This window comes from Myotis nattereri (assembly GCF_964212035.1).
Source record: "Myotis nattereri genome assembly, chromosome: 9".
Taxonomy (NCBI): domain Eukaryota; kingdom Metazoa; phylum Chordata; class Mammalia; order Chiroptera; family Vespertilionidae; genus Myotis; species Myotis nattereri.
In genome coordinates, this window is record NC_138084.1 from 533,328 (window position 1) to 553,132 (window position 19,805).

At 63.5% G+C, this 19,805-nt stretch overlaps 1 protein-coding gene across 5 annotated transcripts; it reads left to right on the forward strand.

The window, feature by feature from the left end:
* Positions 1 to 966: 966 nt before the first annotated feature.
* TSPAN32 (tetraspanin 32) lies at positions 967 to 15,207 on the forward strand (the record flags this gene model as incomplete). Of its 5 annotated transcripts, none has more annotated exons than XM_081099205.1 (9): positions 967 to 1,073; positions 1,576 to 1,690; positions 2,307 to 2,404; positions 7,849 to 7,923; positions 11,810 to 11,911; positions 12,292 to 12,378; positions 13,828 to 13,911; positions 14,128 to 14,219; positions 14,719 to 15,207. In XM_081099205.1, the coding sequence occupies 8 exons, from the start codon at positions 1,600 to 1,602 to the stop codon at positions 14,849 to 14,851; spliced, it is 762 nt and encodes a 253-aa protein (XP_080955331.1). In that variant the 3' UTR covers positions 14,852 to 15,207. The 5 variants fall into 5 exon arrangements, with proteins under 5 accessions (XP_080955331.1, XP_080955328.1, XP_080955330.1 ...); XM_081099202.1 differs by having other exon boundaries at positions 971 to 1,066; XM_081099201.1 differs by having other exon boundaries at positions 1,001 to 1,066; positions 1,537 to 1,690.
* Positions 15,208 to 19,805: the final 4,598 nt, after the last annotated feature.

The window sequence follows — 19,805 nt, forward strand, 5'->3', positions numbered from 1 at the left end:
AACGTTTTCTCCCCGTGGGACACGCTGCTCTCCTCCCGAAGCAGAAGTGGGCAGACCCCACACAGTGGCTCGTCCCCGGGGAGAGGGCTCGGGCCCAGCCCCCACCGCCCACGCCCGGATGCCCCCCTCGGTCACACCTGCGCCCGCCGGGGCCACGCCTGGGGCCACACCACAGGCCCGTGGCGGGGGATCCCCTCGTGCCCCTGTGGGCCAGGGCGGGGCCAGGAGCTCCCCACAGTGCCAGACGCAGGAGAGCAGCTCAGCCCCAGAGGCGAGCCGCACGCACGGGAGGCCACACCCCGTGCAGGGGCCCTCGGTGCAAACCGGCCGGGCCTGGACCCAGATGGTGGTTTCACAGCATGTCCCCTCCGCCCATGTTGGCCCCCAGTGGCCCACTCAGCAGGGCCCCTCCCTCAGGTCCCATCAGGGGCCCACGTGGGTGCAAGTGAGCCCCCCTCGTGTCCTCAGGACGGCTATGTTCCACGTTACTCATCGTGCCTCTGCGCCTCGAAAATCGAGCTCCCTTTTCCGAAATGTCATTGTGACAAATGTGTTGCAGAAGACAGTACTTCCAGAGTGAGGTCCCAGCGAGGCCTGCTCCCAACGCCCCCCCCCCCCGCCCCCCGCCCCCCAGGACTGGGGCCGGGGCAGGACTCGCACACTCCCCAGACGGGGAGCTCACCCCCTACCCCGGCGCCCTCTCCTGCTCACCCACCTCCTCCCAAGGTGTCCTCGTGGCCTCACCTGGAACCAGGCCGTGTCCTGCTGGGCCAGGCTGGGGCAGCCAGGGTGGCAGCGCTGGCCTCACCGCCCCTCCCCTTCCTGCCCGCCCTTGCCCTTCCGGGCACCCGCTCAGTCCTCGGGGTGTGTTGACAGGTGGGCGGGCTCAGTCTACCTCCTGGGAGGGCAGCTGTGGCTGAGGTCCCGCCCAGCTGAAACCCCAGGGGAAGGGAGAGGGGGGAGGGAGGGAGGAGAAGGGAGGAGAGGAGAGGCGACCACCATGGGCCCTCGGAGTCGAGTCAGGGTGGCCAAATGCCAGATGCTGGTCACCAGCCTCTTTGTCCTGGTAACAGGCAGGTTGGGGGGGAGGGGAGGGCCTCAGGGGAGAGGGTGGCTGCCGTGTGACTAGGCCTCCAGCACAGCGGCTCCCCCACATTGGGGTGGCTGCCCCTGTGGGTGGTGTCTGCCCCCCCACCGGACAGCCAAATGCTTGGAGGAGGCCTGGGTGGCGGGTGCACTGGGGTGAATGGGGGTGATGCCTGGGGGTTGCTCTCACAGGGAGGACCGGGGCTGGGACTGGGGGGCCCACTCCCCACTGTGCAGAGTGAGCCGAGGCCCCTGGTTGTGTCTTTGGGGGGTGGTGTGAGTGTGTGTGTGTGTGTGTGTGTGTGTGTGTGTGTCAGGGTGTCTGTGTGGGTGTGTGCTGGGGTGCCTGTGCCGGGGGAATCTGTGTGTGTCGGGGGTACCTGGGCAAAGGCCTCCCTGAGACCACCCCAGGGGCACGCCTGGAGCTGAGCCTGTCTCGTGTGAGACCAGGAGGCTGGAGGGAGCCCCACTCTGGTTCTGCGCCCCCAGCTGCTGGGCCTCCTGGCGGCCACCATGGCGGCTCTCACTTACTTCGGAGCCCACTTTGCCGTCTTCAGCCGTGTGTCCCCGGAGGGCTCCTCCTACCCAGCCCTGCACCGCGGGGGTAAGTGAGGCTCGGGAGCCAGGCAGCCGTGGGGGAGCCTGGCTGGGGTGCAGCCCCCAGAGGGGTGGGCCTGGGACAGGCAGCAGGTCTCTGGCCGCAGTGACCAGAGGGGGTGTCCCCGCAGAGGGGGGCTCAGCCCTGGGGCGAGGGTCCTTGAGCAGCTCACAGGGACAGTGTCCCTCCAGGGCTCGACCTGAGGTGCAAGCACCGAGGAGGGGGCGGGGGGTGCGGGGGGGGGGAGTGAGGCCCAGCCCCAGCCTGTGCCCCGAGGCCCGGCGTCAGCCTTAACCCTGAGCCCCAGCCGCCCTGCAGGAAGCCTGGGTCTGGGCTGATAAGGGGCAGCCCCGTGGCCACCTGCTGCTGGGACGGGGGGGGGGGGGGGGGGCGGAGGGCGGGGGGCGGGGGGGCGGGGGGGAGGGGGGGCGGGGGGGCATGTGCTCCAGAGGCTCCAGCCAGCAGGGCAGGACGCAGAGGTGGGGCAGGGCCTCCTCCCTCCCTCGGGCCCTTCTGAGCGCGGGCTCGGGGTTGTGGCCGGAGGCACGTCCCCGCCTGATAGGGAGACAGGGCTCCCCAAAGTCCCGCAGCCCCCCTAACCCTCCTCTCTCTGCGCACCCAGTCTTCTTCGCAGGGATCAGCCTGGCCGGGCTCCTCACCCTGGGGGCCGTGCTGAGTGCCGCAGCCACCGTGCGGGAGGCCGGGGGCCTCATGGCCGGGGTGAGTCCTCCATGCCCAGCCCCCCGCCCCCCAGGTTGGAATCCAGAGTGTCAGGACTAGAAGCCCAGGGAGCCTCTCCCCACAGTGGCCTGACAGTGAATGGAGGGGTGTGAGACCCGCCAGGCCCCGCCCCTGGACAACAGGCAGGCCCCGCCCCCAGACACCAGGCAGGCCCCGCCCCCTAGACACCAGGCAGGTCCCACCCCCCAGACACCAGGCAGGCCCCGCCCCCTAGACACCAGGCAGGCTCCTCCCCCTAGACACCAGGCAGGCCCCGCCCCCTAGACACCAGGCAGGCCCCGCCCCCAGACACCAGGCAGGCCCCGCCCCCAGGGCAAGGACTCCTCCACCCAAACCAGTCAGGGTCCCCCTAAGTTGACCAGCCACAACCCTCCCCTGGCCCTGCTTCCGGCGGGGATCACCCGGGGCCATGAGAGGCGGAGCTGGCCCCCAGGCCTGGGTGCCATTCCCAAAGGCCAGGGGGGGCGGCGGGAGGTGGGGGTGGGGTAGGGAGTCCGGTTCCGTTAGACCGAGGCCAGGGTCTCAGGTGAGTTTCCTGTCCTGTTAGAAGAGGCCAGCGAGGCAGCAAAAGGCGCCCTGCCCGTCCATCACCTGAGGTCTGGGCTGAGCTGTGGGCCCAGGTGGACGGCACCCCGGTTCTCCTGAGCCCCACACTGCCCTGTGCAGCTATCAGAGGGGCCTCCCCCGCCCCCAAGGCCCCACAGGCCCCACAGCAGTGGCCTGTGTTGCCCCCAAACCTGCCCACCGGGTCCCCACAGACCTGTGCCCCCAGGGCTCGGGCTCCCCCTCTCTCCCCCGGTGCCCGTGCTCCCATCTGCTCCCCCAGCTCCCACCTGGCACGGGTTCAGTGCCCGGGTATAGGGGGTCCAGCCCCCCTCTATTCCAGCCAGGAGGCCCCTGCTTTGCTGCCTCCAGCCCTGGGGGTCGGAGACCCTGGAAGCCAGGGGCAGCGGGGGTGGGGGGTGCTGTGCTTCCCCAGCCGGTGTCCGAGCCCCAGGGCTGTCGGGTTCTTGCCCTGCCTGTGCCATCCATGCTTGTGGAGTGACTCCTGGCTGTAACCTTCTCCGAGGGCAGGGACAGGGCCACCCCCTGGAGCTGCGGCCCCAGCCCCAACCCGGGCCCCGCGGGCAGGACAGGGCCGGGCAGGGCCGGCTGGGTGTCTGGCTGGCGCCAGAGCCCAGGGCAGCGATTTTCAACCTGTGGCACCCGGTGCGCAGCGAGAAATGTACAACATGCCACATCTGGCTCTCGGGCACTGACCTCTGACCCCTAAGGTTGTCAAATAAAAAATGACAATGGCGCCCTCGCCCCCGCTCAGTGGATAGAGCGTCAGCCTGCGGACTGAAGGGTCCCAGGTTCGACTCTGGCCAAGGGCACATGCCTGGGTTGCGGGCTCCATCACCCCCCAGTAGGGGACCTGCAGGAGGCAGCCGGTCGATGATTCTCTCTCATCATTGATGTTTCTATCTCTCTATTTCTCTCCCTTCATCTCTGAAATCATAAAAAATATATATTTTACTAGGTGGACTGGTTAATAATGCAGATTTTTTTCATTAGATGGAGTTACACATATGTTGACATATATGTGATTTGATATGTATGCCATTTTGTTATGTTGACAACAAGCTTCAAAACTTCATATGTCAAATTTGCTGAAAGTGTTAACATCATAGATATTTTTATGCTTAAAAATGTCAGATTTCGTGCAAAAAAAGAGAGCATTTGCACGAAGTTTTAATTCATTATTTTGGAGAAAAGTGCTGCTGAAAGTGATCGTATACTTCGGGAAGCTTATGGTGAACATGCTCCATCTCAAGATCCTTGTGAGCGCTGGTTTAAACGCTTTAAAAGTGACGATTTCGGTGGGAAAGACAAAGAACGTCCAGGTCAACCGAGAAAGTTTGAAGACCGACAGTGACAAGCATTATTGGATGAAGATGCGTGTCAAACTCAGAAACAACTCGCAGGAAGATTAAACGTTGCTCAGCAAACAATTTCCAAACGTTTACAAACAATGGGAAGGATTTTAAAGGAAGGAAAACGGGTGCCACATCAACTGAACGGAAGACAAATGGAAAACCGAAAAGTCGTCAGTAGAATGTTGCTTCAAGGGCATGAGAGAAAAATTTTTTTGCATCGAATTGTGACTGGCGATGACAAGTGGATTTATTTTAGAATCCCAGACGCACAAAATCATGGGTTGATCCAGGTCAACCATCAACATCGACTGCAAGGCCAAACCCCTTCGGAAAGAAGACACTGCTCTGCGTTTGGTGGGATCAGGAAGGTGTGGTGGATTATGAGCTTCTAACACCAGGTGAAACCGTTAATACTGATCGCTACCGACAACAGATAATCAATTTAAACCACGCTTTGATCGTCAAACCACCAGAATGTGCCAGAAGACACAGCAAAGTAATTTTGCTTCGTGATGACGCACCATCACACACTTCAAACCAGTTAAGGACACGTTAGAAGATCTTGCCTGGGAGGTATGAACCCACCCGCCGTGATCACCAGCCCTCGCTCCCTCAGATGACCACGTGTTCCGATCGACGGCACACGCACTCTCTGAGCAGCACTTCAACACGGACGAAGACGTGGAAAATGGGGTCTCTGAATGGTCTCCTCAAAACAAGAAAAGTTCTATTGGGACGGTCTCCACAAATTCCCTGAAAGATGGGGGAAATTGTAGCTAGCGATGGACATGACTTTGAACAAAGCACTTTTGATGCTTCTCTTGAAATTATCGTGTTTTCTTTGATTACAAACTCCGCATTACTAACCGGTAAAAGGTGAATCCGCATTATTAACCGGTATCGGCGTTATTAAGTGGTATCTGCATTATTAACCGTTACACCTGGTAAAGAAAATACAACGGCCAACACAACAATAGCCGCCAGGTGCGAATGCATCAGAATTATACCTTTCCGTTTCTTGTCACATCGGCAGGATATAGAAGTCTTTTTGGTGTGCCACAAAATGTTATTGCTTATCTTACGTGCCACGAGGTGACAGAGGTTGAGAATCGCTGACCTAATCGCTGAGCCAGGCGCTGGAGGGAGGGAAGCCAGCCAGGCAGTGGCCTGCCCCCCAGAGGGGAGCCCTCGGGTGAGGGGCCAGCCAACGGGGCGCACAGTACGGCAGGCTGCCCGCAGCGGGCAGAGCTGGTGTGGAGCCCCGGGGAGGAGGCCTGCAGAGGCCAGCAGTGGCCGCCAGGGGGCGACGTGGTGCTGGCTTATGGCAGCAAACCGGGTTGCTTGTCTGGGGAGCCCAGGCCTGTTCTCAGCTGAGCCAGGCATCAGGGTGTCCCCAGCTCCCCTGACCCCTGACCTCTGCGGGCAGCGCCTGGGAGGCTGCCGTGGGTGTGTCCCGTCCCTGCCCACGACCCCCAGGCTGGCCCGTGGGTGCTGGACAGCCTGGCTCCCAGATACCCGCTCACTACGCTGCCTGCGTGCGTGTGCGTGCGCGTGTGCGTGTGTGTGTGCGTGCGTGTGTGCGTGTGTGAGCACATGTGAAGCAGTTGGGGCGCGGGGCGATCTTTCCCAAAGGGACAGGCGCCCGGCGGCCCCCCTTCCTGCCCCCGCCCCGGCCTCTCCCCAGAGCAGCTCCGGGACAGGAAGCCAGCGAGCCTGCAGGCGGAGCCCAGGCTGCGGGTGGCTGGAGGAAAGCCGTGTCCATGTGGGATGAGGACAAGGAAACCCTGGCCACACCAGCAGCCCGAGCCCCGGGAGGCCTTGGGGTCCGTGGCCCCTCCTCCGCCCAGCACCCCTTCTGCAGGGGCGGGAGCCGTGGGGGGAGAGGCCCTCTCGGAGGAAATGCCGCGCCCGGAGCTGGCTCGGGGCCCCGGCCTGGGAGGCAGCCTTGAGCGATGGTTTCCAGATGGGGAAGGTGGCCCTCAGCCAGCCACGGAGGAGGAGGAGGGAGAGGAAGGGAGAGGAGAGAGAGGAGGGAGGAGGGAGGAGGGAGGGGAGGCGGAGGCGGTAGAGGGAGGAAGAGGGGGAGGAAGGAGAGAGGAGAATGGGGGGAAGGGAGGGGGCGGAAGGAGGAGGCACCTCCAGGCCTGCAGGCTCCTGGGCAGGCGGAGGGCAGGGGAGAAGGGGGGCGGTCTACATCGGGCGGAGGGGGCCCTGCGCCCACACTAGAGTTTGGGGGCTGCTGGGTGGTCCGCCCTTTCACAGAGCCACCCCAACACACACACACACACACACACACACACACACACACACACACACACGAGCTATTTCTCTGCCCCGCCTGGCCTGGCTGGTGTCTGTGTGTCTGTCTGCATCTACAGGCACCTCGCTGGTCAATTGGTCATGGAGTCCCGGGTGTCTCCCCCAAGCAGGGTGGCCACGTGCCCCAGGCTGCGGGCAGTCCCGGAGGGAGGGGGGAGGCCGAGTCAGCCAGGCAGCCCACTCCGTGTGCCCTCACTCAGGGCGGGGGGGGGGGGTGCCGAGTGTGGCTTGGGGCCTGTGGACGCTGCAGACGCGGGGGTGTGGTCAGGGGCCGGACCAGCTGGGCTGTCTGTGGTGACCCTCTGCCGGCCCCACCGAGGTCTCAGGGGCACGAGTGCTTTGTCAGGGGGGGGTCCCCGATGCTCAGTGGCTTCTGACCCCCGAGAAAGAGGCAGAGAGGCAGGCGTGGCTGGACCCATGGTCTCCGGGGACCGCCACCTCCAACACTGGGGTCCCGGCCGTGGTCAGAGTGAGGGGACCGGGGCCCATGGTCTTGGGGAGGAGCAGGGTGTGACGAAGGGAGGGTGTGACCTGGGAAGGTCCCACCTGGCCTGAGCTGTCCCCACCTGAGGGTTGCAGCCGGGGGAGCCCAGCTGCAGAGGTTTTCAAAAACAAAACCAGCCCGGCCGGCGGGGCTCAGGGTTTGAGCGTCGACCTAGGAACCAGGAGCCACGGTTCGATTCCCCGTCAGGGCACAGGCCCGGGTTGCGGGCTCCATCCCCAGTGTGGGGCGTGCGGGGGGCAGCCGGCCCATGATTCTCTTTCTTCATGGATGTTTCTCTCTCTCCCTGTCCCTTCCTCTCTGAGATCAACAAAAATTTATTTAAAAAAACAAACAAACAAAAGATACGCCAGCTGTCCCTGCTGAGGCCTGGCCATTGCAAGGGGCAGGTCCTCCCAGGCCCAGGCCCAGGTCCAGGGACGGCTCTGCCTGGCCCTCCCCGGGGCAGGACCCCCCCACCCCACCCCCACCCGGGGCCGTCTCAGTGGGCAGGGTCAGGCCAGGGATCCCCTCCAGCCTGGGCCAGGAGGTGGGTGGGGTGGGCGCTACCAGTGACAGGCCCGGGGGCCAACACCGGCAATGGCAGAGGTTCCCGAGAGCGGCCGGCGGAGGGGACCCGTGTGCCTGCCCGGGCTGGGGAGCGGGGCTCAGGGCTCCTGACCCACGGGCACCCCTCTCCCCAGGGCTTCCTGTGCTTTGCCCTGGTCTTCTGTGCCCTGGTGCAGGGCGCCTTCTGGAGGCTCCGCAACCCCACCCAGGTGAGTGCCCTCCACCCACCCGAGCAGAGGCCATGGCTGCTCCCGGCCCCGTCTCTAGAGGAGAGATGGGCAGGCGGTTGGGGACCAATGAGGGGCCCTTCTCCGCCTGGGGGTCGGGTGGGGCAGCAGCTCCCAGGAGAAGGAGGGGAGGCAGGTACAGGCCTCAGACCCCCCCAACTAGGGCCCCTCATTCCTGCCCCCTCCTGGCCCAGGAAGATGGCTCCCAGGAGTTGGGGGAAGTGAGGGGGGGCTGTCCCCTCAGGGGTGGATTTGGGGGAGTCAGTTTCCCGAAGATGCACTGAGGGGTCTGCATCCCGATGGGGCCCTCGGGGCAGTGCCAGGGCCGCTGGGAGGAGGGTGGGCAGGGTGATGGAGGCGGCTGCCGGGTGATGGGGGCGGAGTGCGTGCTGTGTGCTGTTAGGTGTGTGACCACCCTCTCTGGTCCTTGCTGTCCTCACCCTCAGAAACCGGCCTTGTCTCCCTCATGGCTCCTTGGAGCCCAGGAGGCTGCGTGGCCCAGCCTCTGAGTGTGGCGGTCACCCCAAGCCTGCGCGTGGAAGGACACAGGCCCAGAGGGGGAGGGCTCACCCCGGCAGAGCCCAGGCTCATGGCCCCAAGTCAACGCCTTTTCCCTGCCCTGCCCCAGGGTCGCCCCAGACGGCCTCCCACGCTGGCATCACTCGGGGTCACTCTCCTGTGACCAGATCAGGAAAAGGACACCCCCCTGGCTTTTGGGGGGCTCGAAGCCCCTAAGAGGCGGCCGTGGCTCTCGGAGGGACAGGCCAGCCGTCTTGCTTGGACTGCATTGGGGCTCACGTCACCCATCCCCCCAGCAATGGTCTGGGTCACAGCGTGGGTGGTCCCGGTCCAGACAGCTGCCAGGGCGCCCTGGGCCCGCCGGCTCTCGGGGGAGCCACCACCCCTCCACCCTCTCCTCTCGGGGGAGTCCCTGCTGCAGGGACCGACAGGCCGGCGTCCAGCTGGGCTCCCGCCAGCGCAGGGGGGGCAGAGCTGAGGGCTCCCAGCTGGGCCTCTTCCCTGTCCCACCCCTGCCACCCACCCCCACAGGAATCACCCTGGTCTGGCCCGTGCTCCGACCGACGCTCGGGGTCACTTCGGGGCCCTGCTTGACCCCGGGCCACGGTCGGATGGACCCCACCTGCCGTCCGGGCGGCCTTGTGAGTGTCCAGGCCCGCGGGGGCACGAGGTGGCCTGGGCGAAGGAACTGGCTTCGGAGTCCGGGCGCGGCCTCCCCATCCGGCTCTGGGCGGCTCATTCCCCTGATGGGGCCGTCCCCGCGTCGGTAAGAGGGTCCCGGAGACCCCGCCACGGCACGCTGCAGGGCGGGCTGAGCCAGTGCGTGCGCGGGGCTCAGTGGGGCCCCCCTCAGCCCTCCCTCGGATGGGACGGTGGTGGTTGGTGCCAGGGCCTGGGCAGGCCAAGCCCCCCTCCTGTGCCCCCACCTAGGCACGTGGCAGGCACCGTGGCCTCGGGGTCAACCCAGGCCAGACAGGTCCCGCCCGGCTCCTTCGCCCACGAGGTCCTGGGAGCAGGGACGCTGTCTGCCCCGGGGGTGTCCAGAGCCTGACTCTAACCCTAACCCCCAGCCCCCCTGCCTCCCCCCAGGGGCCCCTCAAGTATCCTGAAAGGGCCAGGCCAGCTCATGCAGGGCCCCCCTACAGACAGGAAAGCCCAGGACAGGGGAGGCAGGCTGCAGACCCGGCGGGTGGGGGAGGGGGCCTGGCCGGCGCCCAGAGCTGGCGAGGCCAGTGGTGTGGGGACCGGTGGCCGTGCAGCGAATGCCGAATGAGACGGCGATCAATTACGCCCAGCCGCAGCCTGAGAGCCCAGCGTCCCCAGACGCAGGGGAAATGAATTGGCGGCTCCGCTGAATAATTCATTGGAGGATGAGTGCGCGGCCCCAGGGGAAGGCCGGGAGGCGCTGTCCTCCGCTCAGGGTCTGGCCCCGCCCCACCCTCACCTGGAGGCCACTCTTCTCCCGATTGTCCGGCCACCGCGTGGGCTGGGGCAGAAAGGACTGCCGGCCCCATGAGCTGGTCTGCAGAGCCCCCCGCAGCCCCCACAGGCCCCCCCCGAGCCCCTCCCCCCACAGGTTTAGCCGGCAGTGGGGGTCGGGGCACAGCCCAGAGTTGGCAAGCCCAGGCTGAGGGCCGGGAACGGGGACGTGACTCCCCTGGTACCTGATCTGAGAGGTGGACCCCATCTTGAGGGGCACCCCTGGAGCTCTGGGAGATGAGCTTAAAGTGAGGCGCCCTGGCAGGGAGCACCCAGGTGTCAGGACCCGCAGCCTCCCCACCCCCGGACACGGTGATGGGGACAGACGCCCAGGTCTGCAGGGAGAGTCCGGCCTGGCCCCCCTACCTGGCCCGGGCGGATCTGCTCCGTGGCCCCTGCCTCCGGGTCGTGGGGACGGACAGCCACAGTCAGCCCCCTGAAGGTGTTACAGTGACAAGCTGGCCCCAGGGCCCGGCCGAGTGGGGCAGAGCAGCTGGCGGAGGGGTGGACGCAGCCGGGGGTGTCCCAGCTCCCCGTCACAGCCACTTGCCCCGCGGGCCCAGGCCAGCTCCACCAGGCCCATCGGCACCAGGCCCCCACCCGCATTTCCCTGGGAGACAAGAGTCAGGGCCCCTGCCAGGCCCTCCAGCCCAGGGTGCTGCCCCTCCCGACGGTGGGAAGGCAGTGGCTGGGTTTGCGTTTGGGAGGACGCAGAGCGTGTCTCAGGGGGAGGGTTAATTAGCGCCGGAGCCGTGTTCCGGACGGAAGTCCATCTGGTTCCTAGTGGGCTTCGGAAAAGGCTGGTCCGGACAGCCCCACTGCCTGCCTGCTGGCTGCCCCAGCCCTCCAGGGGGTAGAGGTAGGGGCGGGGGGCGGCCCTTCCTTTCCGAAGGGCAGGCGTTAGTGGCGGGAGCAGGCATGGGTGCTCTATTCACCCCAGCCCTTTGGAGCACCTCGTGCACCCGTCATCATGTCCCAGCTCAGTGTGGCGTGGGGTGTAGGGAGGTGATGGATGGCTCAGGTCTCTGCGGTGGGAAGGGAGGCCTCAGGGGGCAGGGGAATTCAGAGGCCTGGACTGTGCCAGGAGACCAGCACCGGAGCAATCATGGAAGTCTTCCTGGAAGAGGCGAGCTTCCAGTTTGTCTTTGAAGGAATGACATGGCAAGGGGAGGGCATTCCATTTGGGGGGGCAGCATGGGGAAAGACACAGCAGGGGTGGTTAGGTGGGTGGAGGCAATGCGGTTAGGGTGCCGGGGAAGGCAGAGCCAGGCCAGGCTCGTTGTCACCGGATACCCTTCTCCTCTGTCCTCTACCCAAGGGGCTCTGCTGGTCCGGAGCTGGCCCTGTGGGCCCGAGGCTTCCCCTGGCCAGGAGCCCGGCGGCTTGGGCTTCCTGAAAGGCACAGACATTCTGGGGAAATGCCCAGAGCACCCCTCACACGTGGCCACACCTGGCCGCTCTGCCCGGGCCCGGCTCTGCCTGCCCCACTGCCCGTGTCCACAGACAGAAGCAGAGGGCACCTCCGCGGCCAGCCCTGCACGCTCCGCAAGCCCAGAGCTGGGGCCTCTGGCTTATCCTTCAGGACCCCTGGGAGCAGGAGTGGCGCTGACAGCCATTCTCGGGGTGGGGGGGTCCCTGCCAGTGAAGTCTGGGGAACCACTGTGACCGGGCACCCAGGAGAGCCGGCCCCACCGTCGGGGAGCTCGCCTGGTGGGGGGAGGATGGCGGAGAAGGGGGGCCTTCGGACACCCCTCAGCAGCAGGGGAGGCCCGCCTGGCGGGGGGAGGATGGCGGAGAAGGGGGCCTTCGGACACCCCTCAGCAGCAGGGGAGGCCCGCCTGGGGGCTTCATGGAGACCCTCTCGTTGCAGGTGGAGGATGCCCTGCTGGACACCTACGATCTGGTGTACGACCAGGCGGTGACGAGCCCGTCCAGCGCCCGGCGGCAGGAGCTGGCGGCCATCCACGACACGGTGAGGGTGGTGGGGAGGCCGCCCCCACGCCGGGCACCTCTGGGCCGATCAGCCTCCCCATGGGGACTGTGATCCAGGAGCTGGGCTCAGGGCGGCCCCGCCAGGGGCTGAGCCGGGGTCCCGGGCCACAGGCCATGGATGCCACCGGGACAAGAGCTCAGGCCTCCTCCCTGGGCCTGGCCAGGGCCGCTACCGAACTCGTGGGTCCAGAACAAAGTGCAAGGCCCCGCCCATGGGGGGCCAGGCTGCCCAGTCGCCCTGCGCCCCGTCCTGGTCTCTGCCAGACCCTGCCTAGTCACTTGGCCTGTCTGTGCCTCGGTTTCCCCTCTGTCACACGGGAGTCCTGGGGTCCTGAGAGCCCCCTCTGTCTGTCCTTGCAGTTCCTGTGCTGTGGGAAGAGCTCTCCTTCCGGCCTCCTGGGCAGCGCGGAGGCCGAGCTGTGCCGCGGACAGGAGGCGGCCACACAGGTGAGGGGGAGCCCCACGCGGGCGACCAGGGCCTCTGCCACCCCTTAGCCTCCCCCAGACCCTGGGGGACCAGCCCCCTGCTGGGCTCGGGGAGGGCTGCGGAGGGAGAGGAGGCTGCAGGGGGCGGCTGGGCGGGCGCGCCTGACCCTGGCACCGGCCGGGTCCTCCTCCACTGGACGCGGCTCCAGGCTCCAATCGCTCCTTCATTCCTCCAGCTCCCAGCTGGCAGGCTCCCCGGGGCCAGGCGCAGCGCCAGGCGCCAGACCCGCCCTCAGAAGCCTCCAGAGGCGCGGGGGTTGGGGGTGATGGGGCTGAGGGTGCAGAGCAGAGGCGGTCAGCCTTGGGGGGGGGGGCAAGGGGGGACACAGGCGTCCTCAGGGCCCCTGGAGGAGCCGGAGGGCCAGCCTGCGCCAACCTGGCTGCAGAGGCTCCGAGACCAGAGGCAGGAAGCCCCTCCTTCCCTAAGGCCCAGAGCGGGGCCTGGCACCCTTCCTCCCGGCGGCCTCCTCCCCCCCCCCCCCCACCGCCAGGAAACAAACCCACCCCATCACTCGGCTCCTGGCCGCCCTCCAGGAAACAGGCCGGAGGATGCAGATGGCGGGGCCAGGGAGGGAGGCTGCCCCAGCACCTTCCCCCCATGGGGCTGCCTGCTGGAGGGGCAGGGGCTGAGAGCCGGGGGGCTGGTTCCTGCCGCCCAAGGAGAGGGAGGCCTGCGTTCCTCAGGCACCTTCCCGGCCTGTGGGTGGGGACAGGGGCAGCACGGGAGGTGGGCACGGGCGCTGGGCCTGCCGCCTGCAGAGCCACCCCGGGGGGAGGGCGGGCGGGCAGGCATGTGTCCCGGACAGTGGTCTGCCCAGGGCTGCCTTCCCAGAGAAGTGGGGCCACATGGTGAGATGGGGCTGATCAGGGTTCATTTTCTTTTTTATATATTTTTATTGACGTCAGAGAGGAAGGGGGAGGGAGAGAGGGAGAGATAGAAGCATCAATGATGAGGAGAATTACTGATCGGCTGCCTCCTGCACGCCCCACGCTGGGGATCGAGCCCGCATGTCCTGACCGGGAATCGACCCGTGACCTCCTGCTTCATAGGTCGATGCTCAACCCCTGAGCCGGCCAGGCCAGGGTTCATTTTCCCGAGGAGCACCCTGGCCAGGCTGCAGGGCTGTGCCCAGGGATCGGGGTGGCTTCCTGGGTGGGACCAACCGGCTGCCCCAGGAGCCAGGGGCCCCGACTTCCAGGGCAACCGAAGTCACCCCGTCACCAAGTGTGAGCCGGGCTGGGCTCTGGCCCAACACAGCAGGCAGGCCCTGTAGAGTGAACGTGTGGACAGGACAGGCAGCCAGCCACCGAGTCAGCCTCCCCTCCCTCCTCACCCCGACTGCCGCCCTCACCCCTGGCCTGGGCGGGTGGGCGGGCGGGCGATGGGGCCACCTCGCTGCCTCCACGCAGGACTGCCTGCAGGGCGTGAGGAGCTTCGTGAGGACACACGGACACATCGCCTCCACCCTGACCAGCGTGGGCCTCGCCACCATGGTACCCGCTCGCCCGCCCCCACCACCCCTCCCACCAGGCCGGAAGGGCAGGGCCGGCCCCAGGCAGGTGGCCTGGGTGGAGGTCCCGCCTCTCCCCGTTCCTGAGACAGGGGGATCCTGCGGACCCATCACTTCCTGGGGAGGCTCCTGGGGCCGCGGGGGTGGGGGGGTGGAGGGGGCCTTCCCGGAGCCGCTGGCTCAGGCACCACCCTCCCAGGTGTACGCGATGCTGCTCAGCTCCTTCCTCTGGTTCGCCATCCGCTCCGGCCGCAGCTTGGACCGAAGAGGGACCTATGCGCTGAGGCCCCGGTAGGCCCCCCGCCCCGCCCCCCGCGTGGACCCCAGAACCAAGGGCCAGGCTGATGCTCTAGAAGACGCCCCGGCCGCAGGGAGGGGGGGGAGGGAGGGAGGGAGAGGGTGCTGGGGAAGGTGCCAGACCCACACGCACGCCACTCTACGGTCTGCGGGCACAGTGACTGCCTCTCCCCGGGGGTCCCCAGCCGCACCAAGACCTGACCTCACAGGTGCCCTGTCCACCAGCAGCGCGAGACGGGGTCTCCCGGCCCCCAGATTCCAGCCCCGGGCAGGGCCTGTGACCCTGGGCAACCCTGGGCCTCCGAGGCAGGGGGAGCAGGGAGGACACAGGCCCAGCAGCCAGGCAGCCCCCCTCTGCTCGCAGCCGGCCCTGCTGGCCACTTCCTCCGCTCACCCCGCCTGGTCCCTCCCGGCCACTGGGTCCCTTGCTGCCCCGGCACCTCGCCTGCCCCTCCGGGTCCCAGCACAGCCTCCTGGCGCCTCTGCTTCTCAGGCCCCGAGGCCGCCAGCCCCAGGAGCCCGGCTTCTTCCGGCGATCCGGGGGGAGCCCCGCCCTTCGCCACCTGGTCGACCTTCGGGGCCCAGGAGGACCCACGGGGGACCCTCGGCTGCTCCAGGACAACTGATGCTGCCTCACGCCGGCGGGCGCCCACAGAGGTGACGAGGCCCAGCCGCCCCGTCCCTCACTGAGATGAGAGCCGCGCCCTCCACCTGGAGGCCCCATTTCAGATTCAGGGGTCAGGCTGGGAATGGAGTCCGAACAGGGGAGCCAGCCCGGGCCGGTGTGGCTCAGTGGATAGAGCGTCGGCCTGTGGCCTGAAGGGTCCCAGGTTCGATTCCCGGTCAGGACACGTGCCTGGGTTGCGGGCTCCATCCCCAGTGGGGGGCGTGCAGGAGGCAGCCAATCGGTGATTCTCTCATCATTGATGTTTCTGTCTCTCTCTCCCTCTCCCTTCCTGAGATCAATAAAAATATGTTCTTTAAAAATTCTGTAAAAATGCATATGGCAGCAGGAAAGGGCATTTTGCCAGAAGCTATAGGCTGCTCTACCCGGGCCTGGCCCCAAGGTCACGTACTCGCAGCCCCCGCCCCACACACACACACACACTCCCTTTCCAGGTGGGGTGACCCCGTCTTCGTTTCAGAGGGAGCGGAGGCATCAACACCTTCCTCCCTCTGGCTTCTGGCGAGTGAGTGCTTTGTGGGTCGGTTTTTACCTTCAAGTGGAAGTTTCCAGACAGAAAAGTAGTAACAGTCACACAATGGAGGGTTCCGGGTGTTTCCGTGGAGGGTTCTGTCCGGGTGTCTCTGGGGAGGGTTCTGGGTGCAGGATAGTTAACGTTGGCGAGGAACGCGACCATGATGACCACTCGGGGATCTGTGGTCTCTGCTCTGGAGCCGCGGCCGGGCCCCGAGGGATCCGGGAAAAGGAAAATCACGTCGCTTTTCCAAAGGCGCGTCATCCCAGAGGCAGGCTCAGCGGCGGCGACGATGGGCCTTCGGAGGGAAGACGCCGGCCGAGGACAGGGCAGCCGCCTGAACTGCTTCTGGTAGAACGTCTTCATTCAGAACATCCTGTGTGGTTACTTATATTTTTATATTTTTTATTGATTTTTATTTCATTTTTTTAGAGAGCGAGGAAGGGAGAGGGGTAAAGAGATGGAAAGGTTGATGAGGGGGGACATCCATCGGCTGCCCCTGCACGACCCCCGCCGGGGACCGAGCCTGCAGCCCGGGCCTGTGCCCCGACCAGAGTCGAACTGGGACCTCCCGGCTCCTAGGTGGGCGCCCCACCCCTGAGCCGCCGGCTGTGTGGTTACTTCCAGTCTCTGAGTCTGTAAGGCCGGCCGGTGAGAGCAATGACGTTAACGCAGCAGTTCTCAACCTGTGGGCCGCCACCCCTTTGGCGGTCCAACAACCCTTTCACAGGGGTCGCCTCGGACCATCGGAAAACACACATAATGACATATTGACTTTGTGATCAATCACGATGCTTTCATGATGTTCAATGTGTCACAATGGAAATCCATCCTGCAGATCAGATATTTACATGACGATTCATAACAGCAGCAACATGACAGTGATGAAGTAGCAACGAAAGTAATGTAATGGCTGGGGGTCCCCACAACATGAGGGGCTGTGTGAAAGGGTCGCGGCGTGAGGAAGGTTGGGAACCGCTGCTTTAAAGACACCGCCCGCCACAGGAGAAACCGAACGCTTGGTGCAGGACATCCCCGCGCAGCTCCAGGCCTTGTCCGGGCACCAGTACCCTTTGTGCACGAAGCCCCTACACGAGGTTCCTTTTAAAAGGGGGCGTGAGCCCTGGCCGCGTGGCTCTATTGGTTGAGCGTCGCCCTGGGCACGGAAAGGTCGCCAGTTCGATGCCGGGTCAGGGCCCAGGCCCGGGTTGCGGGTTCCGTCCCCCGTTGGGATGTGTATGGGAGGCAACCAGTCAATGTTTCCCTCTCACATGGATGTGTCTCTCTCCCCCTCTCCCTTCCTCTCTCTCTAGAATCAAGTTTTAAAAATAAAAGTGGGGGGCTTATAATTCCACGTAGGAGCCCCTGCAATTCTCCTGTCCTTCCCGTAAAGACACCCAGCGGAACAGGGTGGAGGTTTGCACCAGACCTCGGAGCTATAAATAGGCTAGTTAATCCCCAACATCCTGGGGCTCCAAATCCGTGTACCTGATTAGCGGCCCGTCCTGGGCCTGCCGGTGTTTTTCGCTAATAGGTTTACGTGGCGTTAGCTCCGCATTCCGGTGGGAAGACGCTTTGCCTCCACCTGGGAAGATTACAAGTTTGCTCTTGTCTGTCCGGCACCAACATACGGAGAGTCCCGCCTACTGCCTTAGACCAAGCGTGTCAAACCCAAAGGCTCCCACGGGCCAAACCAATAAGGTTTACGTGGATGTGGCCGCAAAAAACCAAAAGCTTCAATCTTCACAGAAACGTCGGTTTATTCCGATAGAGACACGCTGAATGCAAAGGGCTGACATAAACGAGTCACCGTTCACATAAAATAACAGAACATTGTAATAAAAAGTAACATTTTTTCCTGAACATTCACTTACCAGACACTAACTGCACAAATTAATAAGCGTCACGTAAATAAACCTATTTTTCTTGTTCTCTGAAAGCAAAATATTTCCTGTTGCGCACACCCAACAAGTCAGTCCGAGACTAATGACGTGGCCATCGGCCGCTAAAATATTTGCTGCCGGTGTCAGTGGAGAGAAATGGTGCGCCTGCGCGTAAGGCGCGTAAGGGGAATGAATGCAACACGATCATAATCATCAGTCATTAGCGAACGTTGTAGCTCGTTATCAATAATTATATATGAAAGGATATTGTAAAAATTAAGTTAGAAATTTTTATTAAGACGTTCCTTACATATGTTATATCGGCTGGGCCGCAAAAACATTCCTTGTGGGCCGCGTGGGGCCTGCAGGCCGAGAGTTTGACATGCTCGCCTTAGACACTGAACGCTGCCCGAAGTGATGCTAAATTCCCTAGATGTTCCACTCGAATCCCACCCGCGAGCTATTTAGCTTTATGCTCTAGAACAGCGGTTCTCAACCTGCCTAATGCCCAACCCTTTCGCGCAGCTCCTCATGCTGTGGTGACCCCCAATTTCATGGTTACACATTGAACATCATGAAAGCATAGGGCTTAATCACAAAAACAGTATGTCATTATAGATGTGTTTTCCGCTGGTCTGAGGCGACCCCTGTGAAAGGGTCGTTCGACCGCCAAAGGGGTCGCGACCCACAGGTTGAGAACCGCTGCCCTAGGCAATCGCTAAAAGGACGCAGACTGCCTATCACAACAGCTGGCTGTAAAGGGCCAGGGACAGCAAAGGACAAGCTCTGGTTCTGGTCGCCAGGTAAACTCTGGTTCTAATATAGACCCATGGCCCGGCCGGGAGCTCAGTTGGGTAGAGCATTGTCCCAGGACCAAGGTTTCAAGTTCGATCCCCGGTCAGAGTGCAGACGGGAATCAACGAATAAATGCATAAGGAAGTGGAGCAACAAATCGACGTTTCTAAAATCAATCAATCAATCGATCGATAAACACGGTTACTAATTAACCCTGGGTTTGACTGAATATTGTCACAGCTGGGTTCCAAATGCTCCACTAAGGGCCCCGCCTGTACATGGACCGGATCCAATTCAGTGGCACCCAGGAGGGAAACGAGCTATGAAACCGCTAAAGAACGATCCAGAGCAGCGGCTCTCAACCTGTGGGTCGCGACCCCTTTGGCGGTCGAACGACCCTTTCACAGGGGTCGCCTGAGACCATCCTGCATGTCAGATATTTACATGACGACTCATCACAGTAGCAACGTGACAGTGATGAAGTAGCAACGGCAATAATGTTATGGCTGGGTCACAACATGAGGAGCTGTATGAAAGGGTCGCGGCGTGAGGAAGGTTGAGAACCACTGATCTAGAGCGTCCACCCTGGGGCACCTTCATGAGAGAAACCTGAACTCCAAAATCCAGAGGGGGCCACAGACCTGCAGGCTCTTGTAGCCAGCAAGTCGGGTCAGAAGCCGGGGGCCCTGCCCTGCCTGACGCCCCGTCTCTGCTGCGGACACGGCCTGAGCCAACGGCAGACAGCGACGGGCTCTCCTCGGCGACAGGCTCTCCTCCCATCCAACACCCGCCCGCCGCCTGGCTCTGGCCCCTGCGGCGCTGCGGCCACCGGCACTCACACTCCGCGCAACAGGCTGAGCCCGGCAGCTTCGCTACTCGGTTTGCAGGACAGAGACACACGTGGTTGCGTGCTGCTGACGGGCCCTGCCTCTTCCCAGGGGTGGTGCACAGGCAGCTCCTCGGCGATGCTGACGGCACTGGCTCGCGGACGGGTTTCGAAAGGCTGCGCAGGAATGCGCCCGATGACATCATGGAAGGTTCTCATTTACCCGAATAAAACCCGCCCCACCGGCCTCACTGTCGGCCAAAGATGAAGTCATGGCCAGTATTTGCCGTGGTGGTGGCTGTGCCCCTGGGGTAGCTCACACCTTTAGGACGTTTCGGAAGCAGCGAGGCTTCTTAATTTTCTTTTGTTTCTTAAAAAAATTTATATATATATTTAATATATTTTATTGATTTTTTACAGAGAGGAAGGGAGAGGGATAGAGAGTTAGAAACATCGATCAGCTGCCTCCTGCACACCCCCCACTGGGGATGTGCCCGCAAGCAAGGTACATGCCCTTGACCGGACTCGAACCTGGGACCCTTCAGTCCGCAGGCCGACGCTCTATCCACTGAGCCAAACCGGTTAGGGCTTAAAATATATTTTTATTGATTTCAGAGAGGAAGGGAGAGGGAGAGAGAGAGATAGAAACATCAATGATGAGAGAGAATCATGAATCGGCTGCTTCCTGTGCACGCCCCACACTGAGGATGGAGCCAGTAACCCGGGCATGTGCCCTGACCGGGAATTGAACTGTGACCTCCTGGTTCATAGTCAATATTCAACTGCCGAGCCACGCCGGCCGGCGGGCTTCTAAATTTCCTAAGGCAGCCCGTAAAGAACGGAAATGGGTTGCAGACTTATTAGATGCCGTACAGAA